General features: G+C 39.2%; 1 protein-coding gene across 1 annotated transcript in view; it reads left to right on the top strand.

Annotated features, from left to right (window-relative positions):
• SLC27A2 (solute carrier family 27 member 2) overlaps positions 1 to 20,263 on the top strand; it is a 48,804-nt gene that overhangs the window by 6,862 nt on the left and 21,679 nt on the right. Inside the window, exons 2-4 of the mRNA XM_047769444.1 lie at positions 6,859 to 7,068; positions 11,492 to 11,650; positions 14,157 to 14,281. Of these exons, the coding sequence (XP_047625400.1) occupies positions 6,859 to 7,068; positions 11,492 to 11,650; positions 14,157 to 14,281 (494 nt within the window). The remainder of the gene's footprint in view (positions 1 to 6,858; positions 7,069 to 11,491; positions 11,651 to 14,156; positions 14,282 to 20,263) is intronic.

Raw genomic sequence — 20,263 nt, 5'->3', positions numbered from 1 at the left:
ACTTTAACAAAGAGAAATGAAAAATAATATTAAGAAATTATAAGTATATATGAACAAAAATAAAATTTTTAAATATTTTTAAAAGAAATTATATAATTATATAAATGTGAGTATCTATCTCCCAGTTAAAGATTTACTTACTCCTGGTGGGACTTAACCTTTCTGACCTCAGGGTGATTTGTGTTTTGGGGAGGGATTGGGAGCGGTATGCATGTGCCTATCTGAAGGGTGTTCTATTACATCGTGTTGACGTACAGACCAGACGCTAGGTTATTAATTACCATAATTCCAAACTATCAGTGATAGAGATGCAAAATCACAGTTACAAATGGTATTTTTAAAACTATTTTCAGACTGTTTTCTCCAAGAGCTGTGTTAGAACCAGTTTATCTCAGTTACCTTTCTGAATGAGGAAAAGATAAGTCTTCAACCCTGATTTAGGCATCCACCACCCATTTCACATCATCCTGAAATTCTGATCAAAACCCATTTCCGGAGCTCCCGTCGCAGCTCAGCGGAAACAAGTCTGACTAGTATCCATGAAGCCACAGGTTCGATCCCTGGCTTCACTCAGTGGGTTAAGGATCCAGCATTGCCACGAGCTGTGGTATAGGTCGCAGACGTGGCTCAGATCCTGCACTACTGTGGCTGTGGCATAGGCTGGCAGCTTTGCTCTGATTTGACCCCTAGCCTGAGAACCTCCATATGTCATGGGTATGGCCCTAAAAAGCAGAAAGAAAAAAAAAGATGAATAAGAGATCATCCATATTACTATTTAAAGGCCAATCCACATGCCTTTCACAAACACTATGTGCGTCAAATAGACACTGTCTTCCAAAAAAAAAAAATCAAGGCACTTTACCAAAACTTTAACCTGAATGTCTAGTACAGTTATGTGGAAATACCAGGAGCCCAGTAAAATCCTTTTCATTTTGTCTGTAACCTTCCATATGTAGACTCACTGAGCCTCTGTCCTCATTTGTAGAAACAGGGTTACCATTATTTATACCAAGGTGGTTGTGAAAATTATGTGAAGTGATGTATGCAAATCTGCTATGCAAATGAAATTTTTAAATCTTTTTATCAGTAAGAATGACAGGTATGGTGGATACTATCATAGGCTGACCAAATCCCCACTCCAGGAGTAAGGTACTCATTCCTCAGCTGCTGGGAGCATTGGCAGCTGACAGCTGTCAGCTAAGAGCCTTTCCAGGACTTGCCTTTGGTTGAAGAAAGCCTCTTTGCCCAAGATTAGGCACGCCTACCTTCAATCTGCACCCAATGACTGGTTGGTGGGCAGGCACAAAAGTAGGGTCCACTTCGCTTCATTGGAAACAAACTGGAGGGCCATCCCAGACCCAGAGTTCCCATAGGATCAATTGAGGAATTCCCTGTATGACTTCATCACCATGCAATCTCTCTGTTCAGTCTACTTCCCTTACAACCCCACACATGGTGTTCTCGAGAGCAACCTCTACACACAGATCTCAGTGTCCCAGAGAGCTCAACCTGTGACAAGTAGAATTATTTAACCTTACATATCCTGGTTTATGGCCACTTTTATCTGAAGTAAGCAGACTTTATAGTAAGAATTATTTTAAAAAATACATGTGTGAAGCAGAGAAGACCCCCATAAATGACTTAAGCCACCGAATATCAAATACATAGTTAGTGAGTAGCATTCACACTCAGAATTTCCCTTCAAATTTCAGTAGATAGATAGATAGATAGATAGATATGATCGGCATCTTTATTTATACATATATTATGTACATATATATATATTATGTATAAATATCAGCATCTTTAGTTTAAGGGAAGAGAGGCTGCTACCATAGGACATATGAGGTGTGCCCTGATACAAGTGGCAAGCCACTGGAACCTCAAGTCAATGTCCAAATGCAAATTCTACACCAACAGCCCAGAGACCATGTAGGTACACTGTGTTGGGCAGAGGCAGTGCCTTCCATCAGATGAGATGACTCCCAGGAAAGGTCAGGGATCATAAACCAAAAGCCACGTGGCAACATGAGGGAAGCAGAAGACACAATTTGCCAAAATGCTTGAACTATGAACAAGCATACCTTCTCAATTCCATTTCCTTTTACTTTCATTATCATGCTTATTAATTTTAGATGTATCACTAATGCCTGAGTACATTTTCTTTAAAAAAAATTACAAAAGATAAAAAAAATTACAGAAAGAATTAAAGTTCCCTTTGACCTATAATTTTCTCTCCTCAAGACTGTTGCCAAATCCTGTCTATTCTACCTCCCAAGCATTTGTTTTTATTTTTATTTATTTACTATTTATTTATTATTATTATTATTTTTTATCTTTTGCCTTTGTCTTTTGTCTTTTTTAGGGCCAAACCCATGGCATATGGAGGTTCCCAGGCTAGGGGTCTAATTGGAGCTGCAGCTGCTGGCCTACACCACAGCAACACTGGATCCTTAACCCACTGAGCGAGGCCAGGGATCAAACCCGCAACCTCTCGGTTCCTAGTCAGATTCATTTCCACTACGCCACAACAGGAACTCCCCCAAGTATTTCTTAAATGCGTCTACTTCTATCTACCATCTGCTGCTACCTTAATGCAAACAAGCTTGATCTACCAAATGGTCTCCCTGCCTCTGGTCTTGGGTAACCCATTTACCCAACTTAAGCCAGGGTCCCTACCTACACCACAGCCTCTTCTCCCATCCTTCTTCCCCACCCAACTCTACACTCATCAAGTTTAGCCTCTATGAGTGACTTCGACACCATATGTTGGACTCTGACTCTTTGCATAAGCTGTTCACACTGCTACAAACAGGCTCAGTCAATCTCACCTGACCTTCAGCTTGCCAACTCCTGCACGTCTTTCAGGGCTCAGTTTAGAAAACACTTCCTCTGAGTTGTCTTTTTGCTCCTCCCCTGTTTCTCCAAAACATCACCTCCTTGCGCTCTTGTGATACCTATGATACCTTATTTTAAGGGATTATTTCTTTGTTTCCTCCACAATTAGATCTGGACTCTGAAAACAGGGACTTACAACCAATGGTTTGCTCACTGTTGTATTCAGTGCTTAGAACCATGCCTGGCACACAGGGAACACAGGGAGAGAGAGGAGGGAGTAAGAACGAATCTGGGTAACTTATGAACACACTGTTTAACTATATAACCTCAGTCTCAGGTGGTAGGGACAGAAGGAGAGAGATTTCTTAATTTTTTAAGCAGCAATAGTAGTTTTGCTTCATTTTTAATTTACTTTCTTGGGCCTTCTGTGCAAGGCATACCTCTATCACAGAAATGATTTGATTTTGCATTTTATTTTATTAGAGATTTGCAATATCCAAATCTTTTAAAATCAATAGCTTTAGAAGTTCCCTGGTGGCCTAGCGGATTGGTGACCCAGCATTGTCGCTGCTGTGGCTCAGGTTACTGTTACAGCACAGGTTCAATCCCTGGTCCTGGAACATTTGCATGCTGTGGGCGCAGCCAAAAAAATAAAATCAAACAAACAGCTTTAGCTTATTTCTTTGTCTCTTCCACATTGACAAATATTTTGTGCCGATTATTTCAATTATAAACAGTTGTTGAGCACTTACATAGTGGTGAGGGTGGGAAGGGTGCCAAGATATTAATTTATAATCCCTTAATCATTAAGTGTTCACTGTATAATAGAGGAGAAAAATAAGTAAATCATGTCACACCACATACTATATACCCTGATATTTGCATATGCAACCTTCTAGGGGAAGGTCACAGTGAGAAGTGTCTTGAAGGATGAGCAGGAGTTTTCCCAGTGACTGGAGGTGGAAGGGCATTCCAGGTAGAGGAAACCACCTGGACAAAAGTAGTAAGATGTGAGAAGTATGGATATGTTCACATCATGTAGATCAGTGCTGTTAGAGGAAAGGGGACAAGAGGTGGAGAATAGGCGACGACATCAGAAAAGTCAGCAGGGGTAGACTGTGAATAACCTCAGGACCTCACACACCGCATAAGGAGAATGGATCCTATCACAGTGGGTGAGCAGCCATTGATGGGTTTTAAACAGTTTGGCTGATAAATTGGAAGCAGGGAGAGGTTAGAGGCAAGATCTTGGTCAGGAGGCTATTGTGATGGTCTAGACAGGAAATGATGAGGACCTGAGCCAAGGCCCGGGCAAGGGACAGGACGGTGTTTTTACAATAGTGATATTTTTTATGATATTCCTGCAATGCTGAAGAACTAGAGAGCAACCAGTCAAAATAGAACAATGAGGAGACCAAAAGAGAGAGAGAGAGAGAGAGAGAGAAGCTGATCTCATGGAGATTGAAAAAGAATTGAAGTAAACAAGACATTAAGGAATAACAGCCCAGAGAAACTCCAGGAAAAAACAGTCCAAGGAAGGAAAGGTGATCATAGTGTGTTATTTGGCTCTACAGTCATATTTCCAAATAATTCCATTGTCATAATCTTATGAATCCTGATTATTGGTTCTAGAGCTTCTAGAGCCAACACACAGACAAAGCTAGAAAGACGAAATTGTAGCCTCAGAATAGATGTAAATACCATTAACCCAGATGATATAAAGTGAAGATAATAACTGTTGAAAGTGGACAGGAGTAAAATGGGGAAAGGGATCAAACTGATATGTCCAGTGGTAACAGGAAAAGCTTATCATTTGGTGATGGAGAAGCAATTGCTAGAAGAAAGAGCTAAAAATAATTGGAAGTCACTGCCTCTAGGCCGCAGGTTTAATTGTGATGTAAGGGTCTGTTCCCAGGCTAAGGGTCATATTGGAGCTGTAGCCACTGGCCTATGCCACAGCTTACAGCAACACTGGATCTTTAACCCATGAGCAAGACCAGGGATCCTAGTCGGGTTCATTAATCACTGAGCCACAAAGGGAACTCTGTGTTGATTTTCATTGTAAGCTCTTTTGTACAATTTGATTTCTGTTTATCAGGTGCATGAATGCTTTGGTTTAAAAGTTTTAAAACTTTTTGGAGTTCCCGTCATGGCTCAGTGGTTGGCGAATCCGACTAGGAACCATGAGGTTGAGGGTTCGATCCCTGGCCTCGCTCAGTGGGTTAAGGATCTGGTATTGCTGTGAGCTGTGGTGTAGGTTGCAGACGTGGTTCGGATCCCTCGTTGCTGTGGCTCTGGCATAGGCCAATGGCTACAGCTCTGATTAGACCCTTAGCCTGGGAATCTCCATATGCCACAGGAGCGGCCCTAGAAAAGACAATAAATAAATAAAGTTTTAAAACTTTTTAATGCATCTATTCAGATAATTCCTCTTGTCTTGATGGAGACATCATCCATAAACATCGGAAAAACAAAGTATATAAGATGAATCAGGAATAGCCTCCCTAGGTAATTCCCTGGGATATTGAGTCACCTCTTATTAAGAACAAGGCTATTTGCTTCAGTTATCACAATTCAAGACAGGTGAAGCCTAAAGACCATCTCTTCTTATGGATTAAGGACACAAAAAGCCAAGTAGCACAACTGAAACATGCTTAGTATATCAAATCAATGCCTTTAATTTTTTTTTACCTTGACCCACTGTAAAAACTACATTTGTGTGTGACTCAGCCCTTGCACACCCACAAAACTGAAACAAAGCTTTTTTAAAAAAACAAAACAAAACAGTGCTTACATCTTCCTATGTGTGATATGTTCTAAAAAATCCTATTTCACTTTATTTTTTGGAATAACAGCCACTTTAAATGACTCTAACAATCCTCTACACTCTTGTAACCCATAGTTTGAAAAACAAACTAGTTGGTCCTTTTTTTCCTAGGCCAGGGAATGTGCTTATGAAATTTGGAGCTTATTTCTCAGATCAGCTGAAACTTCCTAGTGGAACTACTTGTTACTGATATGTTAAAAAGAAAAAGAAAGACAAATACCATATAATATCACTTATAACTGGAATCTAATATACAGCACAAATGAACGTTTCCACAGAAAAGAAAATCATAGACTTGGAGAATAGACGTGTGGCTGCCCAGGGCGGGTGGAGGGGCGGGGAGTGGGAGGGATCAGGAGCTTGGGGTTAACAGATGCAAACTATTGCTCTTGGAATGGATTTACAATGAGATCCTACTGTGTAACATTGAGAAAAATGTCTAGACACTTACTTACATCGCAACACAACAATGGGAGGAAAAAGTATATATACATGTATGTGTAACTTGGTCCCATGGTGTACAGTGGGAAAAAAATAAAAATAAAAATAAATTTAAAAAATTGAAAAAAGAAATGTTATATCATGTTGACTTCTATCATCTTTGTTAGCATGGCTCCCTCCTTTTCATTTCTCTTCCTTAAAATTTTCTCTTTTTTTCATCACTGGTCCTGCGGAACACATATTAGAAATAACTAAATTCATTTCTGGAGTATTTTGAGATATGTATTTCAGATATGCATATAAGTCATTTCATATATGCATTTATATAATCTTGGGTTTTATTCATTTGTCCATTTGTTTGCACTTGCCATGTAAAGTACATATTTCAACCAATCATCTGGCGCTTATGAAACCATCAAAACCCAACTTTCCCTTTAATATTGGGATCTTATGATATTTTCAGATGTGGTAAATTCCATCTTAAAAACGCATACTAGGAGTTCCCGGGTGGCTCTGCAGATTAAGAATCAAGCATTGTCACTGCTGTGGTTCAGGTTGTTGTTATGGTGTGCGTTCAATCTCTGGCCTGGGAATTTCTGCATGCCACAGGCGTGGCCAAAAAAAAAGGTATAACTATAAGCATCACTATGTATACCTGTTTTAGCAAAGAGTTTAATGAAAACAAAATCACTAATACAACTTGAATGGACTAATTTAGTTTGCTTGGATTTTTTTTTTATTATTTAATTAAGATCTACAAGCAGCTATTGAAGAGGTGCTGCCAAGCCTGAAAAAAGATGATGTGGCCATCTATTACATGAGCAGAAGTTCTAACACGGATGGGGTCGACTCTTTCCTAGACAAAGTGGATGAAGTGTCAACTGAACCAATTCCAGAGTCCTGGAGGTCGGAAGTTACCTTTTCCACTCCTGCCCTATACATTTATACTTCTGGAACCACAGGTAAAAAATAAAGGGGATTCTCAAAGAAACGGACGACTCCTGAAGGAGTTAAGTGTTGAGTTAGATTTGCAAATGCTCTCTTTCTTTGGCAAAACTTATCAGATAACTAATACTTCAGGGGATTTAGCTCTTTGCCTGTGGGAACTGATCTTATTTCATAGCATATGAAACCATTGGAGTTTTTTCTAAGCTACGCATATTTCCCCCAGTTGGTGTATAGAACAGATAAAGAGGTTAACCAAGAACTACAAAAATATTTATGATGATGGATAAGATTTGGTACTGAATAGGTTGTTGGACTTTTTTTTAATGATTCCTGCATTCTGATTATATGATGACTAGAGTCCATATATAATATATAACCAATCGTAAATTGGCCACCAAAGAAGACTGCAGGACAATAATGGGGTTATATTTATACAAACATTTTGACCGCTATCTTCCCACGCAACATTGACTTGGAGCTATCTGGTACGGTGGGTGTAGGATGGCCCTTAGATCAGAGTCTAAAATAGTGTATTTCATCAAATCCAGGATGCCATCCACTGTAACCTGCACCATTATTGTATAAGCCACTTAGAGAAAACAGTACCAATTGTTAATGTTATTGGAATACTGCTATGTGGAGCAGGCAATATTAAAGATAAACTGTATAGGTGCTCTTCTGGGAGCTTTAGGACACTTGTTCATACAATTCTCCCACAACCCTTAAGATGGGTACTATTCTTATTCCCCTCTTACAGATTCAGAAACTGATGCTCAGAGGTTAAGAACTTCCCAAGATGGAAAATAGAAGTGTCAGGATTCACCTTGTTAGGCTGACTCCACAACTCATACAACTGACTTCTCTGCCAGAATGCCTCCTAGCTCATCCATTGAACATATATTTGGTATCTGCCTACTCTAGGCCAGGAGAAATGCTACCAAAAATGCAACAATATGAAGCCTGAGGGGTATATTTAATAGGAACATAGGAAAGTCCTCATATCCTAATTATTCTTGTTAATATTGGGAAGTTTAATATGTGAATCATTTATCTCTTTCTGTTAATACTTTAAGCAGGTAATATAAGCACGGATTCTCCTTGTAGAAGAACCAAACATCACAGATAAGGCAAAGAGTTCCTTTGAGCCTTTTATCTCAATATCATCCTATAGGTACCCACCCTCTCCTTCACTTCCATTGGCCCTCAGCACCCATCTGATCTCCCAATCTCTGGACCTGAGTTAATTTGAATGTTGGCTTCCTTTCAGACGGTCACTTTTGCTAAATATTTTCTTTAAGAAAATAAGGAACGGAGGCTAGGGTGATATATTAAAGCTGATTCCCAGAGCATAATGTCTATAATTGTTTTATTTGTCAAAAGTTATATATTGCCATGACAACATAATGGTTGGATGACATAGTTAACCAAATGCTTCCACTACATCCAGAAACCACCTTAATATATGGAACTTTTACCCTCATTTCCTAATAGAATGGTAAAACTAAACTGTAAACTTTGATTTAGGAAATAATTGAGATAAAACAGTATGGGGCGTTCCTATTGTGGTGTAGCAGTTTTAAGAACCCAACATAGTGTCCATGAGGATGCAGGTTTGATCCCTGACGTCGCTCAGTGGGTTAAGGATCTGGCATCACCATAAGCTGTGGCATAGGTCACAGATGCAGCTCGGATCTGGCGTTGCTGTGGCTGTGGCATAGGCTGGAAGCTGCAGCTCCAATTCGACCCCTAGCCTGGGAACTTCCATATGCCGCAGGTATAGCCGTTAAAAAAAAAAGTCAGGGGAAAAGAAAACAAGCACTCTTTAATTTAATCCTGTAATTTAGAATTTAGTTTTAACTGGAATATAATTGGGTTGATGATTATTTTATTCTTATCTCTGAACAAAGTATTTGCTGAGTTACTCTTATAAACATTAATTAAAAGAATTCATTTAAGCAATCAGAGAACAAAGTGTTTTCCCTGTTCCTCAAAGGCAATCATTAGCACAAAATTATACAATAGTTACCAAATAGTCTTCTTTCTTCATTAATACAAAAATTTAAATTAGGGAAGTTTCCAAAAGTACCTCAAAGCAGCAAAAATGTGCATTTCTTTTTTTTAAGTATAACTCAGAGCTTTTACTATCTGGATGATTTTTTTTCCAAAATGAATGCAATTTATTTTTTGAAGCTTTCTTGTATTTCTTAATATTGGTATAGAATGGGCATTACTACTAGCAGCATCAAAGACCATGAATTTTGAATTGCGTTTTTGATGATAGTTGTTTTCCAGCTATATCACTTTGCCTTATAGCAAATTGCTGTTATTTGGGCAATACCTGGCTAAGGTATCATCAAGTCGAGAAGGATGTGAGTCTACAGAGAATTGCCTTCCTCTTCACAAAGCCAATTTACCCGCTGAGATCTTAAACTCTAGCCCCAGCCCCTTAGTGATGACTTCATGCCCTCCCCAACTATCCTGGCTTCCATGGGAAACAATAAAAGCATGCTCTTTGAATAGAGTCTTACAAAAAGCTTACATAAATTACAGATAAGAGAATGTAGGCGTTCCCGTCATGGCACAACGGAAATGAATCCTACTAGGAACCATGAGGTGGTGGGTTCAATCCCTGGCCTTGCTCAGTGGGTTAATGATCCAGCATTGCCGTGAGCTGTGGTCTAGGTCACAGATATGGCTTGGATCCCACGTTGCTGTGGCTGTGGCTGTGGTGTACGCCAAAGGCTACAGCTCTGATTGGACCCCTAGCCTGGGAACCACCATATCCTGTGGGTGCGACCCTGAAAAGACAGACAGGAAGGAAGGAAGGAAGGAAGGAAGGAAGGAAGGAAGGAAGGAAGGAAGGAAGGAAGGAAGGAAGGAAGGAAAAGAAAATGTAAATGTATTTAGTGCACTAAAACTGCGCTGAAATACCACTTTTCACCTTTCAGATTGGCAAAATCCCAGCATTTTAAAGCATACCTTGGCAAGGCTGTGAGGAAATAGGTATACTTGTGTATTGCTGATGGGAGAACAAATAAGGACAGCCCTTAAAACTGGAATGTGACAGTGTCTATCAAAATTACAAAGACCTATCTTTTGACCCAGCAGTCTCACATCAGCAAATTTATCCTACAGATGGAACATCATTCATAGTGTAAAGTGCCATGTGGACCAGATTATTCACTGCATCATTATTTGAAATAGCGAAATAGTGTAAATATAGAGAGAACTATATTCAATTCCCTATGATAAACCATAATGGAAAATAATATTTTTAAAATAGTGTATATAGATGTGTGTATATATATATACATATATAACTGAATTGCTATGCTATACAGCAGAAATTAACATGTTTTAAATCAACTGTACTTCAAATAAAAATAAATGTTTTAAATAAAAATAAATGTTTAATAATGTAAATAAATTAGAATACACAAAGGACCTAATGCAACTAAGTGAAAGAATGAATGAAAACATTCGAGAAATTTCTATACACAAATATGGGCAGAACTCCAAAATGCATTTTTAAGTCATGGGAGAATGCAGAAAAGTGTGCTTTCTTTAAGTGGGGGAAAGGGCAAGAACATATGAGCAAACAAGCTTGTATTTGTATAAAGAAACTCTAGAAGAGTACATAAGAAATTCATAATAGTGATTACAAAGGAAGGAGATAGGATGGAGAGACTATTTAATCACTCTTTATCTCAGCCTCTCATCTGTGAATTAGAGAATACAATCCTACTTATCTCATTGATTACTGGAAATAAATGAAATATTGAAAACTTTGCACAATGTGAGGGTTGGGTGTACCGACCTGTGCACAGTTGAAGATCCATGCGTAACTTATAGAGGGCCCTCCATCTAGGCAGTTTCTCTATGTCTATGATTTCGCATCCATGGAGTTAACCAACCATGAATGTATTTACTATTGAAAAAATCGTCATGTAAGTGGGTCCAAGCAGATCAAATCCCCATGATCCAAGGGTCAACTGTACCCTACAAGGTGGTATGCCCAGAGCAGAAATTCAATAGCCATTAATTCCTTTTTCCTCAACATACCTCTATTGTAACCATCTAACTCAGGGGTTAGCAAACTATGGCCTGTGAGTCACAAACAGCCCCCACTTGTTTTTGTAAATAAAGTTTTATGGGGACAAAGCCAAATTCTTGTCGTGTCTGGCTGCTTTCAGCAAAATAGCAGCATTGAATAGTTGGAATAGAGACTTATGAACCTACAAACTCTAAAACATTTACCATCTGACCATTTACAGAAAAAACTTGCCAACTCCTGGTCTAACTGATCATGGCCTTCTCCTATGCAATTTTCTAACCACCAGATGGTGAATTATCCTTAGCCACATCTCCCTTCAAGACCATGTGTCTGTGAATGACCACTCTTGGTTCACACATGTCTTCTCTTCGATGTTTACAAAGGTCTCCCGAAAGCTGCAATGATCAATCATCTTCGCATATGGTATGGAACTGGCCTTGCTATTGCCAGCGGGGTTAAGGAGGATGATGTCATCTATACCACCCTACCCTTGTACCACAGTGCTGCGTTGATGGTTGGCTTACATGGATGTATCGTGAGTGGTAAGCTTTTCTCTCAACAAGGTGTTGGAGCCCAGGACCCATTCACATGTGCTCATAAGGAAAAGTAATACAAAATGTACTAAATTCCTGTGTGCCAGGAATGGTGTTTAATTCCCTTAACAATGAGGCTGTTTGGCTCATACATAGCAAGCAAGTATCTAAAAAAAATTTATATTTTTTCATGACTGCTTGTCTAGTAATATGATGCTAAAGTTGTTCAGAATATCAAAGAGTAAACTTCTTTAAAATATTTTAGATCTTTATCCAGGTTAAGAGAGTTGATCCTTAGATTCCATAAATAATTCTCCTATGTCATTTCTATCTTCAGAAATCTGCATGTTGATCTCCATTAGTATCTGATCTTAACTCTCCTTCGTTGTCCCATTCTACTTAATTCTTCCCTCCTCCTACAGGTACTCAGCTCTGGTCAGAACACCTGGCCTTCCATCTCTTCTCATTTCTTCTGAAACTTTAACCATTTAAATGAGAATTGCAGGAGTTCCCATCATGGCTCAGCAGAAACAAATCTGACTAGTATCCATGAGGAAGGGGATTTGATCCCTGGACCTTGCTCAGTAGGTTAAAGATCCAGCATTGCCATGAGATATGTCGTAAGTCGCAGACATGGCTCGGATCCTGGGTTGCTGTGGCTGTGGCGTAGGCTGGTCGCTACAGCTCCAATTCAACCCCTAGCCTGGGAATCTCCATGTGCCTTGGGTGTGGCCCTAAAAAGACAAAAATATAAATAAATAAATAAATAAATAAATAAATAAATAAATGCATCCTTTTTCCCATCAGGAGGATTTCTGCCTCTTGTATACATTAAGTAAGGCTCAGTCTGCTAACCACCTCTTCCAGTAAGCCACCTCTAACTGTCCAACTAAGCTAAAAAACTTAATTTTTTCTCCCATGGAGCATTTCACTTTAAATAAGTACATATGTATATATAGTAAGATATGTGCCTATACATGTACATATATACATATATATGATTGTCCAAGCCTCTGCTCCTTTCTCTCATCAACTTACTGATCAGCTATAAAACAGTGAAGCACCAATGCCAGCCTCCAAATCAGCAAGGAATGCTTGGACTTGTCCCTTCAAGAACAAGGTGACACTGAATCTCCCATAGGTAAAAATGAATCACTCATTCATTTGTTTAAGCACTATAGTTATACACTAAAAAAAGAAAATATGGTATTTTTAAATTTTTCTCCTAAAATATTAGACTTTTATATACCTAGAAATAGAAATAAACTAATAACATTAAGAATATTTGTGACTTTTTAAATTTCACTGTACTACATTCCATGCCTATAGATAGGTTGGAAATGATATATTATTTTTACACATTGTGTTAGTTTCCTATTGCTACTGTAACAACTTACCACAAACCTCATGGATTAAAACAGCACAGGTATATTCTCTTACTGTTTTGAAAGTCTAAAGTCCTAAAATCAAGATGTCAGTAGGGCTTCATTTCTTCTGGAAGCTCTAGGGAAGAATCTATTTTCTTGCCTTTTCTAGCTTCTGGAGGCTGCCTCCATTCCTTGGCTTGGGGCCCCTTCTTTCATCTTCACATCACTCCAACCTTTTGTTTCTGTCATTCTTCCTCCTTCTGCCCTTGACCTCTTGCCTTCCTCTTATAAGGACCCTTGTGATTACCTTGTGCTCTCCCAGATAATCCAGGATAATCTTCCCACTTCAAGATCTTTAACTTCATGACATCCACATAGTCCCTTTTTGTCGTGTAAAGTAGCATGTTCACAGGTTCTAGGGATTCAGATATGGACCTCTTGGAGAACCATATTCAGTCTACCTCATCCATTAAAGAAGAACATCTCCTACTTGCTCAAGACTATTGCCCTCTATCGCCTACAAAATTAAGTCTGGCTGTTCCACCTGGCACTTACAAACTCTCCAGGATTGCACCCATAGCATTTTCTCCAGGTTCATCTCCTTGACCTACCCACCCTTCACCAATCTAGTCATGAGCCACCTGAGCTAAGTCTTGGCCATCCCCCAACCTTCTGGACTGTCATGTCTTTATGTTCATGCTTTTTCCTCTTCCAGGAATTCTCTCATCTTTCTCCATATTCATTTCTCAAGATCTAATTCAAATCCTACCTCTTTTAAAATATGCCTTTCTCAACCCTTGCCCCCAAGAAGAATTAATCTACACACACACACACACACACACACACACACACACACACACACATACACATATACACACTCTTAGGGCCTTATTGAACCTCTTGTTTATTGCACACTGACTTTTATTTGAAAAATTTGTGTCTTCTCTCCCACTAGATTGAAAGCTCCTATGGGACAAAACCATGTCTTATTCATATTTTTTTTGCATTGAATATAAGCAGTACCTAGTACTTGTTTGTGAATGTAATTCATATTTAAATTTCTACAGTTCAAAAATGACAAATATAATTAGGGACGGGGTTTTTTGGGCAGCATTTCTTTCTTAGTACTTTCTATGCTTTCTCTGTAGGTGCTACTTTTGTTTTACGGACCAAATTTTCAGCCAGCCACTTTTGGGATGACTGCAGAAAATATAAAGTCACTGTCATTCAGTATATCGGAGAACTGCTTCGGTATTTATGCAACTCTCCCCAGGTAATGCTCCCCGTGTTTCACTACCTTTTGAAAATGTGTGAGATGGGTATTCAAGTCACTTTGAGTCACACTATGTTTCAGCTGCTTCAGATCTATTAGTTTTTAGTTTACACTACAGTTGTTTTTCATGATAAAGTGCTTGGCACCACACCTATCAAAGAGGATTTACTAGATGGCAGCTGCTGTTAGTAACATAATTATTCCCCACCTTTGTACCTGTTTTCACATCTTACCTAGCATGTCCTCTGCTTGCTTCTTTACCTGTTTAAAGCCTACTCACTGTCGAAACCCAGTTCAAGTGATACCTCATATGTTAAACCTATTTGGGTCACCCCAACAAAAGTCATTGCTCCCTTCCCCTACATCATTTAATATCTCCTCCCTTGTGGCCCTTATCTCACTGCATGTATTTGTCCTCATGCCTCCTTTCCTTCCTAGACTATAAAACCATTGATGGCAAGCACCACATCTTGTCTCCTTGCCCTCTCTATACCACAGGCATGCAGGATACTTTTACTTAATGTTGATTAGTGAATAAACCCCCATGTGACTTTGAAACCATCTGACAAAAATCTGTTGCCAAGCTTAGAACAGATGCCTCAATGTAAGCAACTCTAAGGTCTTGGATCTACCCTATCTGTGGCTAAATGGAGATCTTGATGGGGTTGTTTGAGAGAGCTACTTCTGCTCAGTCCCTCAGCTATCATCAGAGATGGCAGCCTGACTGGGGACCAGATCAGTGTTTCTCAGCAGTGGCACTGCTGCTTTTTTGGGCCCATTCAATCTTTGCTGTATGGACTTATCTCATGCACTGTAAGATGTTCAGGAGCAACTTTGGCCTTTACCCAGAACATGCCATTATTACCCTAAAGTCGTGATAATCAAAACATCTTCAGGAGTTCCCATCGTGGCTCAGAGGAAATGATGCTGACTAGCATCCACGAGGACACAGATTTGATCCCTGGCCTCGCTCAGTGGGTTAAGAATCTGGCATTGCCATGAGCTGTAGGGTAGGTCGAAGACTTGACTTGGATCCCATATTGGTATGTCTGTGGCGTAGGCCAGCAGCGGAAGCTCTGATTCCACCCCTAACCTGGAACTTCCAAATGCTGTGGATGTGGCCCTAAAAAGAAAAAAAAGAAAGAAAATCACAATAAAATGAAGTGTGCCTGTAGCAGCTGCATTTCAACATAAAGAAGTATAAGATGCTCTTGCCTCACTTTGTTCAGTCTCTGCCCACATGTCACCTCATCAGAGAGGCCCCTCCTACTAATTCTCAAACATACTGACCTACCCCCTACCACTCATCTCATGGGTTACTGCTCTTTGTGGCACGTCACTCCTGACACAGTGCAGGTTTATATGACTGTTTTCTGCCTCCTCCAATTAAATGAAAGCTCCATGCACTAAGGGCATTGTTGATTACCAGCTCCCCAGCACCAAGATCTATATTTGGCACATCGTAGGCATCAACAAATTTTTCTGAATGAACCTCTAAATTCTTGCCCCTGAAATGTGTATAATTGATGGAGGGAAGTAGTGTGTTCCCCCAAAATGTTTGGACTTAACACAGATTGTTCTGATTTGGGGGCACTGATTCAGCAGACTCATTAGGGTCATAATTAGCTATAAACTAGGTGAGGATGTTTTCCATAGCAATTTCTGTTAAAGTCATTATTGAATTTTTTTTCACATTAGTATTCTATCTGGTCCTCCAGATTGCATGCCTCTCTATTAAAACCCAGAAATCCATATAGGGCCCTTGTGTTTGGCTTTTTTTCTCTGCCTTCAAGGCACCCCCCCCCTTATCAGTTAGAAGCCTCCTGGGGGAGGGCATGTTATTTCTATTAGTTCTGACAAGAGCCACCCTTGAACTTGAGAAAAAATAAACATGTTTGTGTAATAATTCTTTCGGGCTCACACAAACTCACACATACACACTCTTCCACCTTTCCTTTGTGTTAATGTTTCTCAGATGCTGGAAAACAAAGTCAGTTTGATTGGAGTTTTATATTTTCAAAATACATTATAATTGGGTGTATAGTTCATGAATGACCTCTAATCTAGAAGTAGATTTGGAGCTTCTATTGGCCCTTGCTTCACCCTGCCCCTGGGTTCTGTTTTCTGGAAAATTATAAGAAATGCTCAAGGTCACCTCAAAAAACCTTCAGTTAAAGATTTTTTAATGATATATTCTCATATATAGGAAACCCTAGACACAAAAAATTTGTTAAAACTAATAAATAGGAGTTCCTGTCGTGGCTTAGCAGTTAACAAGCCTGACTGGCATCCATGAGGACGCAAGTTCTATCCCTGGCCTCGCTCAGTGGGTTAAGGATATGGCGTTGCCATGAGCTGTGGTGTAGGTCGCAGATCCGGCTCAGATCCCGAGTTGCTGTGGCCCTGGCATAGGTTGGCAGCTACAGCTCCAACTGGACCCCTAGCCTGGGAACCTCCATATGCCGTGGGTGTAGCCCTAAAAAAAAAAAAAAAAAACAGAAAGACAAAAAAATAAATAAATAAAAACAAATAAATGAATTGAGAAAAGTGTTACAATATAAAGTTAATACTCAAAAATCAGTTGCATTTCTATACACTAACAATGAACAATCTGAAAAGGAAATTGCAAAAAATTCTATTTACAATAGCATCAAGAAAAATAAAACATTTAGAAATTCATTTAACCAGGGAGGTGAAAGACATATAATGAAAACTACAAAACATTGCTGAAAGAATATATGAAGACATAAATAAATGAAAATATATCCCATGTTTATGGATTGATTAGAAGGCTTAATATTGTTTAAATGCCTCTACTTCCAATCTACAGATTCAATCCAAATCCTATCAAATCCCAATGATGATTTTTGTGAAAATAGAAAAACCCATCCTAAAATTCTTATGGAATCTCAAGGGACCCTAAATAGCCAAAGCAACCTTGAAAGAGAGGAATAAAATTAGAGTACTTATACTTCCTGATTTCAAAATTTAATACAAAGCTTTAATCAAAACAGTGTGATACTAATGTAAAGTACCAATGAACAAGAATAGAGAGCCTAGGAAAAAAACCCTCACATATATGGTTAAATGATTTTTGACAAGGGGGAAAGAATAGTCTTTCCAATGAGTGGTGCTGGGAAAGCTGAATATCCATATGCAAATAAATAAAGTTGGATCCTTACCTAACATCATATATAAAAATTAACTAAAAATAGATCTAAGACCAAAATTTAATACCTAGGACAATAAAATTCTTAGAAGAAAACATAGGATAAAACTTCACAGCATTGAATTTGGTAATGATTTTTTAAATATGACACCAAAAGCATAGGCAACGAAAAAAAAAAATGGACAAAGTGAACCTCATGAAAAATTTTAAATTCTGTGCCTCAAGAGACACTATCAACAGAGTAAAAATGTAACACAAAGAAGGGAGAAAATATTTGCAAGTCTTAGCTCTGATAAGGATTAATATCCAGAATATATTGAGAACTCCTAAAACTCAACAACAAAAAGTAAATAAAACAATCTGATTCAAAACTAAGCAAAGGGCTTGAACAGACATTTACCCAAAGAAGATCTACAAATGGCCAGTAAACACATTGAAAGGATTCTCAGCCTCACTAATCATTAGGGAAATGCAAATCAAACTACAATGAGATAGCACTTCATACCCATTAGAATGGTTACTATCAAAAAAACAATAAACAGTATGTGTTGATGAGGGTGTGAAGAAATTGGAATGCTTGTGCACTATTGGTGGGAAGGTAAAATGATACAGCTTCTGTGGAAAACAGGATGGCAATTCTTCAAAAAATTAAAAATAAAATTACCATATGATCCAGCAATCTCACTTCTGGGAACATACCCTAAAGAACTGAAGGCAAGGTTTCGGAGATATTTGCATATCCATGTTCTAATAACATTATTCACAAATAGCTAAAATGTGGATAGATGAATGGATAAACAAAGGATGGTATGCATATTCAATGAAACATTATTCAGCCTTACAAAGGAAAGAAATTCTGCAGTATGCTACAACATGGTTTGAACCTTAAGGACGTTATGTACATTGAAATAGCCAATCACCAAAAGACAAGTGGTGTATGATTCTACTTTTATGAGGTACTTAGAGTAGTCAAAATCATGGAGACAGAAAGCAGAATGGTAGTTGCTGGGGGCTGTGAGGAGAGGGGAATAGGGAATTTAATGGGTATAGAAATTTTTTGTGTGTCTTCTTAAGGCTGAACCCGTGACCTATGGAGGTTCCCATGGTAGGGGTCGAATTGGAGCTACAGCTGCTGGCCTACACCACAGCCACAGCAGTGTGGGATCCGAGCTGAGCCTGCCATCACAGCTCATGGCAACACCAGATCCTTAACCACTGAGCGAGGCCAAGGATCAAACTTGCATCCTTATGGATCAAACCAGCATCCTTATGGATGCTAGTCAGATTCGTTTCTGCTGAGTCACAACAGGAACTCCTAATGGGTACAGAATTTAAGTTTTGTGAGATGAAAAGAGTTATGAATATGGATGATGATGGTGGTTGTACAAGATAATGAATTGTTTAGTACCACTAAACTGTACAGATAAAAATGGTTAAGATAGTAAACTTTATGTGTATTTTACCATGATTTTTTTTTAAAAATCATGATTAGGAGATCCAGAGTCTATGGATTTAAAGAGCACTTAAAGAAAGATTGTATCAAAAGGCCTTCTCAAATGTGGATATAAACTAGAACTGATGGTGGAAGGCTCCAGGTCAGAAATCTCTCACCCTTAGAGCTACTACCACTGGCTGGTCCTTGAGCAGCTAACACTTCCAGCAGCCCCCAGGCACTGGATATCGGGGAGGCAGCTCCTGCCTTAGCTGAGTACATGTGCCATCCATAGACATGGCACAGCTCACCAGGAGAATCAGGGGCATGGTGCAAAGGTGGAGGCCACTATGCTTCTCCTCCCCCTCCTTAAACCTGTTCAGGAGCTCCCTTGGTTGAGCAGAGAACTAGGGAGGAACACACCCAGCCACCATAGGGCAGGAGTTCAGATTTGGCTGAAGGGACTTAATGTCATCCTTAAGAAGAGGGACTCTGGAGGTAGTGGGCCTGAACTCTGATTCTACTGTTTGAACAGAATGGTTAGGTTCTCTAAATATCAGCTTCCTACCAGTTAACAAGGGGGAAAATAGTACCTACCTCATAGGAGGCTGTGAAGACAAAATGAGATGTTGTACGTAAAGTTTGTGGCAAATCACCGGACACTTAGTAAATAACAAATGGTAGCCATTATTATTATTTTCAGTGCCTAAGAATGTGTGGTTCACCATAAGTGTTCCATACATATCACTGAATGAATCAATGACAATTCTGCCCTCCGTGTGCATGAAGGAAGAAATAAAAAACATTCAAATTAGTTGATCTCTCTCATCTAAGGTCGAGTGGGGTTGGACAGCAAAGCTATTGACTCAGATAATTTTACAGTATTGTTGATGAATATTTTGTATCTATTTTACCCATTTTCCATGGTTATATTTGGGTCTTAGCATCCAGAAGTATCTGTTTATAATGAACGTCCAGTTTGGTTCATCTCACACAGTGTACAATTGTCAGCTCCAATTTTGTTTTATGTACTTGTCCGCGAAACAATGTCATTCAGGCAAAAAGTATTTATTGGAACAAGATATAGCTACAGCTGAATGTTTCTCTACTGTGATCAGGGATTGAAGCTACAGAGAGGGGTCTGAATGAGGCTTTGAACTGCCTATAGGGAATGTGAGCAGGGTGGGAAGAGGGGAAGGAGGAAAAGGAGATCAGAAAAGACTTCCAGATGTCACACCTAGAAGTCCTGGTATTTGGAAAGGGAAATAGATAGACCAGAACCCTGAAACAGCTGAAGACTCAACTCACCTCCCTAGTGTTGTCTGCCTTCCTTCCAAAATTAGATAACCTCTCTGGTCCTTTCCCAGCCTGAAATGACTGT

This window comes from Phacochoerus africanus, chromosome 2, assembly GCF_016906955.1.
Source record: "Phacochoerus africanus isolate WHEZ1 chromosome 2, ROS_Pafr_v1, whole genome shotgun sequence".
Classification (NCBI taxonomy): Eukaryota; Metazoa; Chordata; class Mammalia; order Artiodactyla; family Suidae; genus Phacochoerus; species Phacochoerus africanus.
Note: the sequence above shows the minus strand (reverse complement) of the source record. Positions and strands in the feature narration are given on the sequence as shown.